The 12,714-nt window shown below is 45.2% G+C and overlaps 2 protein-coding genes across 3 annotated transcripts in view; one reads left to right on the forward strand and one right to left on the reverse strand.

Moving 5' to 3' along the window:
• Positions 1 to 4,720, forward strand: part of MGST2 (microsomal glutathione S-transferase 2) — a 35,957-nt gene extending 31,237 nt beyond the window's left edge. Inside the window, exon 6 of the mRNA XM_036853305.1 lies at positions 4,127 to 4,720. The gene's annotated coding sequence lies outside the window, so the exon portion shown is untranslated. The remainder of the gene's footprint in view (positions 1 to 4,126) is intronic.
• Positions 4,721 to 4,866: 146 nt separating this feature from the next.
• MAML3 (mastermind like transcriptional coactivator 3) overlaps positions 4,867 to 12,714 on the reverse strand; it is a 417,508-nt gene continuing 409,660 nt past the window's right edge. The window contains exons 4-5 of one of the 2 annotated variants that reach the window (XM_036853304.1): positions 11,652 to 11,733; positions 4,867 to 7,181 (exon numbers count right to left, since the gene is read on the reverse strand). In XM_036853304.1, coding sequence (XP_036709199.1) covers positions 6,187 to 7,181; positions 11,652 to 11,733 — 1,077 coding nt within the window. In that variant the 3' untranslated portion in view covers positions 4,867 to 6,186. Of the gene's footprint in view, positions 7,182 to 11,651; positions 11,737 to 12,714 lie in introns of both variants that reach the window. The other variant, XM_036853303.1, reaches the window with a different exon arrangement.

Below are 12,714 nucleotides of genomic sequence, written 5' to 3' on the forward strand. Positions count from 1 at the left end.
TGCAGGGCTGGGGGCCTGCTGCTGTTGGACCCTGACGTGCAGTCACTGTCTGGCAAAAGGCAAATGACCTTTCTTCACTTTCTTCATCTGTAAAATGGGAATGAGTCTTCAGGGACCTTAGGAGAATGGAATTATGAGCATATATAACTTTTTAGCATCAGGAAAAGAGCTTTCTGTAATTTTTCTAAAGAAAGTGTGACAGCCTTGAATCTGGTGTAGGCATCTCCAAGAAACTTTTTATTGGGCCTTTTTTGGTGTGTGGGTACAAAGGCAGTTACAGAGGCTATGAATAATAGAGAAAAATAAAGGCATTAAAACACTAGCATTTCCAAAATAGTAGGGGAGAAGACACGACAACCTCTTGCGTCCCAAATACCTGGGCTAAATACCCCAGAGTACACTGAGAACGACCAGTCTGGGAACGGGGTATCTGGATATCAGCCCAGTTCCCCCACTAACTGGCTCTTTGACTCTGGATAAGGCAGCTCACCGTAGAGGTCGTGCAGCAGAAGTGAAGACTCCAGGGCCAGTCAGCACTAATCCTGTCCTACCACTTGCTGGCTATGCTACCACAGCCGTGTAGCTCTCTGCCTCAGTTTTCTTCTCAGGTAAAATGGGGCTAATATTTTAAAATGCTATGATTCTGTGGTCTTCTTACTTTTTAGTATTTCAGCCAGTTATAGTGACTCGTATTGTGACATTTTAATTGTTTTACACATTGAAGACAATAAAGGAAGAGAAAGTGCAATTTTTTTTTTTTTTTTTTTTCATGGAGAACTTAAATTTAATGTGTCCCGCCAGGGGGTAAAGTGCAAATTTTTGACCGTAAAGCATAATTACTGCAAACTCATTGTCCTTTGGAAGTGGGAAAAAAACCACAACTTTCCAAATCTTACACTTGAGGATTTTTAAACAATTTCTATCTTGCATTTAAATTGGAACTATTTAAAGACGTAAACTATAAACACATACACACACACACACACACACAAAGACACACACACAGAGTTGGTTAAACAACATGTGGAAAAAAGAAGATGGTCCCACCGGTATATCAAAGCTTTTTATCTTTAAAAATATCTGAACTATAGAATTTATTTCCTTTGTTCCAATTCTATTGTCACCAAGGCAACCTCTTGACGATTTTAATTCCTGTAATTTGGTTACAGGGAGCAAACGTGTTGGCCAGGGAGATGTGAGTTTCTGATCTGACATACATATTTTTTACATATTAGTAAATTGACTGATTTTATTTTTAGAAATCAGATTCCTTGCCTCGAAAAGTCGATGTTATAAACAAAGGGATGGAGAAGAACTTTTCTGCATTAAAAGATACCCTTAAGGGGCATAAAACACAAATGGCAACGTGGGATCCTTGATCAAATCCTGGTTAGAAAAAAACAGCTATGGGAGACATTTGGGACGATTTGAATAAGGAGTGAGAATTAGATATTAGGGAATTAATTGTGTTAGGTGTGATAATGATGTTGTGTCTAGGAAAGAAAATGCCCTAATTCTTTGGCAAGGTATGCTGGGAGGTTGAGGGGTAAAGTGACTGCACGTGTATAGCTTACTTTGAAATGGTTCCACAAAATATATATGTGAAGCGTATATGGTGAAGTGTTAACAAGTATCAAATCAAGTTGGTAAGTGTATAGTTATTCATTGTACTATTCTTTATTTTTCTGATTGTTTGAAAATGATTGTCATACAAGTTTAAATATATGAAGCGAAGTTAAAAGCTAAAGTCAGGTTCTCAGTAGCTCTGAAGATTTTTATGTTGAGTGCTGCATCCTTGACTTGGGATCTGAGGTAGGGATAGAGCCGTAGCATTAGCTCTGGCCCAGCAGCTGTCCTAGACGTGGCAGGGACACTTGGGCCCCAAGTGCGTGAATGTTGCCCTAATTACCTCCGCCTGTAATGAAATGAAACAGGTGTCTGTAGTAACTTGTCCAGAGAACACCAGCATGGAAATATAATGTCCTTAGAACTTAAAATGAAAAATAAGTTAGAAAGATAAAGGACTGGTTACACAAACAAGCAGCCCTGCTCTCTTCCAAGGTATTTTTCCTTTCACACTTTTCTTTGCAGGATTGGAAATAGAGGAGGTGTGGCCAAAAAAGTCATTAATAAGGAAAAATATCAGGTCATTTGTTTTTTATCCTTTTTCTCTGTATACAACCTTCCTTGAAAAGAATGGTTAAAGGCAGAAATAGTTCCTTTAATGCTTTCGAATGTTCCTTAACTTTCGGCAATAAAATACCTCCTTCTTACGGGGGAAAGTGCCTAGTGACTTCTTGGAAAGATGTTTATTGTCCTTCTTTCCCCATTATACACTTGCTGTGCTGGGACTTTATAAAGGTCAACACGATTATAAATAAGAAATCATTTTAAAGGAGAATGGTATTCCATCCATCCAGTGCAGTAAATAAAAATATGTGGTTTTGACTCATCAGGACAAGGAGTAGTACTCAGCCCTTCTCAGACTCCATGTTTTTATTCTGTTGTCAGCCTTCCCATCCCCACCTGCGAATCAGTTCATTTTTGATCTCATGTCACTACGCCCATATCACTGGGACAAAGCCCAGTGTCACACTGTTTTTTACATGGTGTTATTTGTCAGCTGGTCTGGAACCACAGCCAGCCTGTGGCCTACCACAGGGTAGGGCTGGCCTCTTTTTCCAGAGTCAAGTTCATTCTTTCTCTTGGTTTGTACATATTAAAACTCACCTTTGCTTTGGATCTATTTTTGATGATGAACTTATTCTATTCTTGTGGCCTCTTTTTCTGCTTCACCCAGACAGTTTTGAAACATGTTGCTTTACCATGCTTTTTAAAGTTTGATGGGAAGACTTAGGTCAGGTCTTCTAGAAGTGGAGTGGATTCACATGTGTGTGATTTGTCACCGAAGGGCTCCCAGGAGGGAAACTGAGGGAGTGGGGGAAACAGGGCAGAAAAAGGCAGGAAGCCAAGCAAGGGGGCACCTTCTGGCAAAGTCCCAGCCTCTGCCTGATCCTGCAGGGGACCTTGGAACAGAAATGCCATCTCAGGGTTTGTCCAGGTAAGTTAACTGGGCTCTCATGCTCCTGCACCAGCAGGTCATGGGCTAACGTCAGTCTGGAGGGATGTAAACGTCTAAGCACATTCAACTCTCTGTGGGTGGTGCTGGCCAAGCCAGGCTGTTCTCCAAAGAGACGCAGCCACACACGGGTGTGCGTGTGTGTGTGTGTGTGTGTAGCGACAGTGTTCATCACAGTGGGGCAAGGCCCATCGTTACTTTCCCCCCAGTATATTCCTTGAGTTTTCTTCCTTTTTAAATAAGAAGTTTACTATCAGTTTCCAAGTTCTCTGAGTGAACCAGGTGGAATTTGAATTGTTATGGTTCCGAGTCTACAAATGGATTCAGTATATTCCTTTCATAGATGACTCTCTTCTTTTACCTTTGCCACATCTCCTGGAGTGCAAATTTAGAACATTTTAATAGCGTGGTGGAATTAAAAAGGCTGGGAATGATTGATCTCCACTGTTACTTAAATGTTTAAATAATGATATAAAAATTTTGAGACAAGAACTGCAGTTAATCAATTAAAACCCAGGCATAATCCATCTGCTTAACTAAGGCTGGAGCTCCAGTGACAGTTCTAAAATAAACTCAACTTTGGATTGGTTCAGATAATGATCTTTTATTTGTTTTTTTCTTTAAAAGTGGTATGTCAACATCATTTCTACATTTCAGAGTTCTGTACATTTCTTAAAAGGAAATAAGCAATGCTCAATGTACAAAGTAAAAACAGAAAACTAGAAAAATCTGAATCAAATGGAGGAAGTTGCCATAGGTCATACAGTACAAATTAGTAATATGATGTCATCTGAAGTGCAATACCACTGCTGGGATGATGAGTTAAGGAATGAAATAAAAATACTCTATTTTAAACAAACAGTATATATATATTTATATGTATATTTTTTACAGATAGTAGACCCAGTGATATCTGTCATATTGTAAAAACTTATTTACAAATAACTTTTTTTTTAGACATTACATATACATCAGCACCGTAGTAAAAAGAAAAAACAAAACAAAACCACCTTGTTAAAATCTACCTCTCTATGTCGTTGGTCCCAGTACTGAGCATTTGGAGGAAGCTTTAAAAAGAGCATGGAGAGCCCCTCCCCCTCCGTCAGCCACCTCCAGTTTCTCATCATTTCTTATACATTTACTTCCTGTACCTTTCAGAAAAAGGTAATTATATATTCTGTGTCTTCTCATTTGTTTACTTTCTTCTGTTTGTTTTTGGTTTTCATCTGTTTCCACCCAAGAGTTTCCCTGGCAGTGTCCCTCCCCACACAGGGAGTTCACAGTCAGCCTGCCACCCAGCACCTCTTCCCAGGAGTGGCCCACTTGTTCTCCATCCTGCCCCTGGCTGAGTAGGGCTATGACCTTGGTACCTGGCGAGCAAGTCAAGGCCAGTGTTTGCCTGCCTGCCGCCTCTCTGCACCCTCTGCCCCAGCTCTTCATTCGAACCCCCTTCCTTCCCAGGACCCGCCCCCAGTACAGCCAGTCCGGCTCCCGTGGCTGGGCTGGGGCTCTGGTGTGGCGAGTTAACACGTGAGTGCGCAGAAGGGAGCCTGCCTTTTGGACGCGGAGGGAGGGGGTGGCGGGAGGAAAGCTCACGCCACTCTCACTCACTTAGGACAATGGTTATGCCATGCGGCCTCCAAAACATGACAGCGGGAGGGGAGGAAAGGACGGATGGGATCAGCTTTACGACAGTGGAGGTTGTGGATCCCTTCAGACAGACTTCAGTTAGGGCAGATTTGAGTGAATTACAAAGAGAACGGCTGTACAGAACTTCAGGAGTGGATCACTTTGCCCACAGGAAAGGAACCATACCTGCTTCCTTTTCGTTATCAAAATGTGCGAAGTGGAGCAATTGATTTTTCAGTTCCTCAACTTTCAGGGTTTGAGATTTGTCTTTCTGGTGAGTAGGGATGAAGGGCCAGGCTGATTTTAGAGCCTCACCCCTAGGATTTTCCCAAAGGGAGCCAGAGCCAGCGATGTCAAGGCCAGTCCTCCCTGGTGTCCCAGAAGCATCGCGTGGCCCGCTCAGTTCCAGGCAGAGAAAGAAAACTCCAGTGTCGCCTTTGCATTTCAGGCATTGTCTAAGTTCTTCTTGCACCTATTTTCCCTCTGCCCGGGCTCCCTAAACACAAAAGCTTCATTTCTTCTTGGCTAGTCTGCAAGGAGGAGCAAAGGCAGGCTGGGGTAGAGGCAAGGAGGAATAAGGGCAGGGACCGGGGAGAAAGGCGGCCATGCTAGCAGACACACAGCGTCCAGCCTGGGCCTCTCCGTCCTCGGCCTCCGGGAGTAGATGGGAACTGCCAAGATGTATCGGGTCCTATCGGGTCCTCAGGAGGCGCCAGCTCAACTCCGCAGAGTGACGGCCACCCCGGTCACCAGCAGAGGGCTGCCCGCCCAGGACTGCCAGGATCCTTCTCCACGCTCTATGCCCCTTCACTTCTCCATGCCCCTGTGAGGCAATGGCTCTAAAATTCCTGAGGGTCATCACAGGCAGGAGACAGGCCTGTAGGAGCCTGTGTCTTCCTGTGACATCTCACTGTTCTCTGCACCTACCCTCCAGACCCATATAGCATGTCTTGAAGCCTGACATCTCTTTGTAGCCGGAGTTCAGCGCGCTTCTGACGTGTGCTCTTGGCTTGTGCCACCACCCAGCAGGCTCCGTGGGACTCTCAGTCCCAGGCTCTCTCTCCTTTGTGTCTCCAAAGCTACAGACTCTGGACCAGGGCCAGGAGGGGCTGACGGCCACCTCACGTCGGGCAGCAGTCTGTCTTGGCCAGAGCGGCTCTTGCTGGGCCGGACGATCACAGGGAGGGCCAAGCAGAGGGGCTACAGAAGCATCTTCCCCACCTGTCTCTGGTGCGTCCCCCTCTCTCGCAGCGGGATTCGCAGGGCGTCTGTCTTGATTGCTGTGTGAAAATCAGGTGAAATGAGGCCCCAGCGGGGCTGTGGATTGGCACCTGGATCTTCCACTGTCAGCCGGCTGCAGTTTTGCTCAGATTACGCAGGTCAAATAAACAAAAAAACAAGGATGAGGCAACATCCTGTTTCTTTTTCACGGTTGAAGCTTTAACCACTAGGGTTGTGGCTGCCGGGGCCCCTCTTGACTAGGGGCTTCCGAACAATTCATCGAGCTCCTGCATCCACTCCTCCCCCGGCCCACCTTTGATGATGGCGTCCACGAGATCGGCACTGTCCGAGAGGCTGGGGAAGGATGCCCCAGCGGCGTCGCCACTGTAATTGTATGACATGTCCTGAGGGGGGTTCCGCTCGTAGCCTTGGCTCTGGCTGCTTGAGGCAAAACCGCCACTGGACATCTGCTGCTGTGCCGGGGGCTGGCTGAACGCTGGCATGCCGGGAACGCCCTGGCTTAGGCCAGACATGACCATGGGCCTGGCCTGGCTGGTGCCTTGCTGCCCCGGGAGCGGTGGCATCATCTGCCGACCCAGGGCAGCTGGGTTGAGGGTTCTCACCGTGCCAGTGTTCGCGTCCACCACCTGGCTCAGTCCCTGCGGGAAGTGTTGCTTGGTCAGCCTCGGCTGGCCAGCCTGCAGTGGGTAGCTGGCGCCGTTGTTGAATGATGCTAATTCTCCACTAGTCCTCCCGGGCATCCCCTGTAGGCTCCTCTGTTGCCAGCTCTGTGCTCCCTGCTGGACCGTTCCCATAATGCTTTGCAGCCTCGGCGGGCCCTGGGGCCTGGGCAAGGCCTGGCCGACCGGCCCCTTCATTTGCTGGTGCTGCTGGGTAATGGCCGAGTTCACCAGCATGCTCTGACCAAAACCACTCACCATCCCAACCCCTTGCCCCGAGGTGGGCTGCCTCGGCCCCTGGGCTTGGCTGTGTGTGATACTCATGCCGCTTTGGTTTGGGTGCTGCAACATCTGGGTCATTCCTGTGCTCATATTGTACATTCCCGGTTGGCTGGCAGGTGGGGTGCTGTAAGGGGCCAGGCCCATCTCCGACTGGGCTGCTGTGGCCATTGTCCCTGGGTTCTGGGAGGGTCCCATTCCCATCATGCCTGCGTTCTGTGCCATCAACCGTGAAGTTCGCATGCTCTGGAGGGCCGCCTGGCTTCTCACGGCTGCGACGTCCTGGGGAGACCCTGCAGGGAGAAAAGGACAGACCCGTTCACTCATCTCTACAAGCAATGCGTGGTAACAGGTTGCTGGACTTTTCTTTGGGACTGACAAAATTCTTTTAGATGAAAGGAGCTACTCGTAATAAATCCTTCAAAAAACCAGAGTATTATTTTTCTGACTGTAACATATGCTGATTGTAAAAAGTTTGGAAAATAGTGAAAAGCATAAAGATGAAAATTAAAGTCATTCCCATCATCCAGAGAAGACCACTGCTAACTTACATTAATATATAAATAGACACATGAAAACTGGGACCATGCAGTACACAGGCTTTTGTAGTTGACTTTTCTATTTGATATACCCTGATATTATTTGTGTTCACATTTCAGAAACAAATCGTTTCTCACCCGTCTTGATGTGATGCCATCCTCAACCACTAAGATACCATCTTTTTGGAGGTGAGCGGAAATTCACCTCCTGGGCTAAATTAGGCAGAAATAGCTGATCACTTTGCATATCCTATCTGTGAAGTGGAATATGGTTCAGTAGAGAATACGATCAATAAAGACCATTAGGCTAATTTCCCTTCAGACTTGAGTAGGATTTGAGAGGTTAAAGGCTATCACTTCTGCTAAGAAGCTATTTCGACAGATGGGACATTTCTTAGATCCACTCTGTAGACTTCCACATGCTCCAGATTCTCTGAATCATAATATGTCAGTGCAAACTGGCCAGCTTCCTGAGTTAGAAAAAGAAATCATCCTCCTACTTGCTACTTGGCAATGAACTTTATGCATTTCTCCAACAAAGGCCACTCCTTCAAATCAGCAATGACCACTAAGGCAGTTTTAATGATGCTGCTTAAAAGTTGACCAGAATATCAGTGCCAAGTCACTCAACTCTAATTAGACATTTGAGTGAGTCCTTCTTTACATGTTTCCGGGAAATTTCTAAACCAGTCAAGAGAATAGAAATGTCACCCTTAGAACATGTCAATGTTGTCAAGGGCTAGGAGGTGCACAGAAATGGATTTTTCTGTGTCCCTGCTGATGATTAAGTCTATGAAAAAAAGAAAAATAGTTTTTTTCCTGGACATTTAATAAAGGCACAGCATGGGAGCCAATCGATACTATAAGCAAATTTGATCCTACCTGGAACCTGGATGAGAAACCAGGTGAGAATAGTGTAACCTTGTTAAGCCTGGCACCTTGGCAGATAACTGAAGTGTGTTTTTGTCTTCCTGATGGGGTTATTGATTTCTGGGCAGCAAATATGTCTCCATATTTTCTTTCTTTCTTTAAGAAAGAAAATTATGGGAATTTTGATTATGACAAGTTTTTGTGGCTTGAGATCAATATCATGCTGCATTGAAAAATGAAACGGTTACTGTGGGGAAACCAGAAAGACCTGGGGGAGATCCCTAGAAGCGTTTCAGTTTTTTGTTTTGAGCTTAATTGTATCTAAGTGGAATTTTAAAGAAAAGTTCCTGATTAAACACTGGATGGTGGTATATATTGCAACTTGCAATCTTGTTATGAAGCTTTGTGACCTTAACAACTAAATCTGTATTGACTACATGGCCAGTCTGATCAACTGTGGTGAAATGGGTTATTGAGTTGCTTATAAAAAAATTTAAGGGAAAAATATTGCTGACTCAGAGATTGATTGGATAGACCCAAATTACATAAACAGGCTGCTGGAAACAGATGAAAGGACTTTCATATTTCGGACATTTTTTGTTGTAACTTAGAATAAATATGTTGAGGGATTAGATATTGACTGGACTAATTCTGTGAATGAGAAATAATTTCCTTTCTTTAGAGGGCAAAAATGCTGCAGTGCCTCTTAAGAAGTATTGAACCATTAATCCAAGCCAACCTTTAGTTTTACTTGGTGTCAATGACTACACTATCCAGATGTAATTCTTATTAAAAAAAAAAAAGACCTTTTAATATCAGCAGTCAGCACCATATTTTCAACCTAAGAAAAACAAAATACCTCATATTAATCTGGTTTTATGAACTTGGGTAATTTTAAATATACAAAGGAAAAAAATTCAAATGCCTTCAAAGAATTAACTTGTCTTTATCTGACAACTACATATGTTAAACAACAGACTACTTTTTCTTCTTTTTTATTTTTGTCTAAAACAGATACTACTGTGAGATACTGTAGTCAAATTAATTTTCTTGTCTGTTGGTTAACACCACAACGTCAAAGAAAATTTTCCATATTCAAACAGAGACGGTAACATGCAATTTTTTCCCTAAAAGGGTCTGTGTTCTATTTTCACTCACAAGAAGTCTATATTTATGTAAAATAAGCTTTTCCCCTAGGCATGTAACATTGCCCGGAGACACAGAACTCAGTAAGAGAAAGTTCGTCTTTAAAACCTTTGAAAACTGTAGTGGTCAGTGGACCTGTAGGCCTCAGACAAGTTATTCCTAACAGAACTTCTCTCCAAGGACAATATTTTTTTATCTATCAATTTGCTATTTTCCCAGATACATAACATTATGATATCTAGGATGTCAGTAAAGTACATGAAAATACAGAAGAAAAATTTAAAAATTATCATATCAACCAGCTTAGGAACCCTAAAATGTCACTGGTTGTTTAGCCTAAGTGTAGCTAAGTTTTTTAGGTTGATTACCTGTGATTTGGGGTTTTAGAAAAGTTCAAAGAGTAGAACTTTTAAATTGGACCCAAACCATTCAGAATAACTCATAACATAGAGGAGTTATTAAATTTTGGTGGGTCCCTGTATGCCAAAAAATAATACATGAGTTATGAACCTAGAAAACTCAAGGGACACAATACCAGCTTTACCAGATTTAATGGTTTAAATTAGTTCATAATATAAAGCACCAGTTCCCAAAGTATGGCCCTGGGCCAGTAGCAACAGCAACTCTGGGGAACCTGTTAGAGATGCAAATTCTCAGGCCCTGCTCCAGACCTACTGAATCAGAGACTCCGGGGGTGAGGGCGGGCTTCTGTTTTGAACCAGCTGTGCTGGTGATCTGATGCAGGCTCAAGTCTGAGAACCACAGGTACAAAAGAGGGCTCCGAGTCTGCGACAAAAACTACACATGTAACGTGACTATTTCCCACTCCTCCGCACCATTGACCAAGTGAGAAACAGAATTCTTCAAAGAGTATTGGCACTAATTTAGTGCACAGAACAATTCCCTTTGTCCTTCCCTGTGTCGAGTCCAAAGGGATTTGAAGTGATATAAATGTCCCAGGGATGGGAGGGGGTGATGGCGGCTCAAGCCCCAGGGGGTCCACAGGCAATCTTCAGGGAGATCTGGCCGTGAACATCAGCGGCTTTCAGACTCTTTAAGCCACAACTCACAGTACATACACATGTGGGTTTAGGACAGAAACAAAAGTTGCCTTAATTATGATACACTCCAATCATTCCTATTATTTCGTTAAAAAATGTTGGTTGTGGCCAATTATCTTCTCAACCTACTTGAGTGTTGCAACCCAAAGACTGAAAAAGTCTACCCTAGATCACAAAATTTTCACCCACCGTCTATGGAAAAGGGTAACACTTGTGAAATGATCCACAAAATTTGTATTTATTTATATATATGGATATTTCTGTACAAGGGGCTTCATAGCTTTTGGCAGATTGTCAAAGCGATAGGTAACATTTGGGAAGTTAGGATGCATTGATCTAGGTCTTCAGAAAGGACAGAGGACAGGAATTAGGATTTCTGCTGCTTCATGACCCCTGTGGCCCCCTGAAAACGCCTGTGGATGAGATTGGGAAGGGTCCTCAGACTCATCCTTCACCCCATACAAGACCCACAGGGGCTCTCTCTGTTAGAGACGGAAGGGATTGATATTTGAGTGGACCTTCTACTTTACAGAGGAATGGCAACGCCAGACAAACAGTGCACCCATTACTCCTGGGGCCATGATTGAGGATTTGTGCAAAGGGCGGCAGGATCAAGAAAGTCCAATCAAACTCAAGTCCCTATTTGTCTTCTATGTTCAGCAGAGATTAGTGGTTGCCGAAAGCCAGATCCTTTTACTTCGGTTGCTGGAAGTGAGGGCTTTGGTCAGGTGACCTGCTGGGATTAGCTAGAAAGATGTGACACGGGATTCCCCCCGCTCTTCGCCATGGCCACTGAGATGACGATCCGGACTTAAACAGGGCTGACATTAGGTCAGTTGGTGCCTGGATGTCTTTGCTGGTTGTTAAACCCCCGAAATAACTTCCGTACCTTTGGTAAAGAACGGCTGCTCCAGTCTCACTCCCACCGCCACCCCGCCCCTGCCCCGGGCCCACCAGGACCTCTCTGGGCCCCAGTGACCCAAAGGTTAACGCCTGGGATTCTGATTGGTTGGCACCATCAGTTCTTAAAGATTTTTAATGTTACCTGGACACAAACACAGCAGCCGTGGCATTGTCACTGGCTCTGCATTCACTTACACTTGCCCACTGGAAGGGATACAATGGCAGAGGTGTGCACCGGCCTCACCTTGAAACTGGGCGACCTGCTGCACTGGGTACGGGTTGCGGGGCCGCTGGAGGTGCTGCCGGGGTAGCTGTGGCGGCTGCAGCTGCTGAAACGATAGGACAAGGAGGGCCGGGGGGCGGGGCGGGAGGAGGCGCACAGTTAGATCTCCTGGCTGTTCTGAGGAAGGCGGTTTTCAAAAACTGAATTCTATGCTGAAGAGTAACACGCATACAGGTCAGGGCACAAGCGTGTAGCATCCGTGCCCCATGCGATGGATTTTCACAAAGGAACACGCTCGTGGGTCGAGACGCAGAATGCTGCTAGAAGCCCCTCCTGCCCCTTCCCAGCCACCGCCCTTCACCTGACCCGTGGGCGCACTATCCCAGCCTAGCAACAGGTTAGTTATATCTGCTTCTGTGCTTCAGAGAAGCGGCCTGAGACAATGTACTTGAGCCTGTTTTTTGGGGTCTGGCTTCTTGCATTCACTGCGTTTGGGAGCTCCATCCACGGTGATGCCTGCGGTGGGGTCCATTCATTCTCACTGTCGAGTAGCATTCCCCCCATAAGAACATCCTACGATGTCTTTGCCCATGCTACTAGGGGTGGCTGTTTAGGGAGCTTCTGGTTTTCGGCTGTCAGAGCCCCCCCTGCTGCAAACATCCTCGGTGAACATCTGCGGCATTTCTGCCGTGTGGACTTGCTGGCTTACGAGGGAGGTATAGCCAGGGAGGCGGTTCTGACTTTGCTTTTCCGACATCAGCCTGCGTGCTTTCCTCAGCATGGTGGGTACCGAGCTCAAACGGACAAGCAGCTAACTTTTAATGACCTAAGGTAGATGCTTCGGGTATAGGAAGATGGGATTCTCAGGGCCTATTAAAAAAAAGGCTCATTTTATTCCCAGGAAGCCACGCTGCCTGCAAAATACATCTCCACAAGTCAAACATACAGCATTTACTGCCTTGAGGAAACCGCGTGGGATTCCACGTACACCAGGAGCCAGGAGGCCTGCGTTTTAATTTTTCTTCTTCCAGTCACGGGGCTTTTGCACTGCCGGCATTGTTACCAATATACAGGGAAGGCTATT

The sequence above is a fragment of the Balaenoptera musculus genome, chromosome 5 (assembly GCF_009873245.2).
Source record: "Balaenoptera musculus isolate JJ_BM4_2016_0621 chromosome 5, mBalMus1.pri.v3, whole genome shotgun sequence".
In the NCBI taxonomy this organism is placed as follows: domain Eukaryota; kingdom Metazoa; phylum Chordata; class Mammalia; order Artiodactyla; family Balaenopteridae; genus Balaenoptera; species Balaenoptera musculus.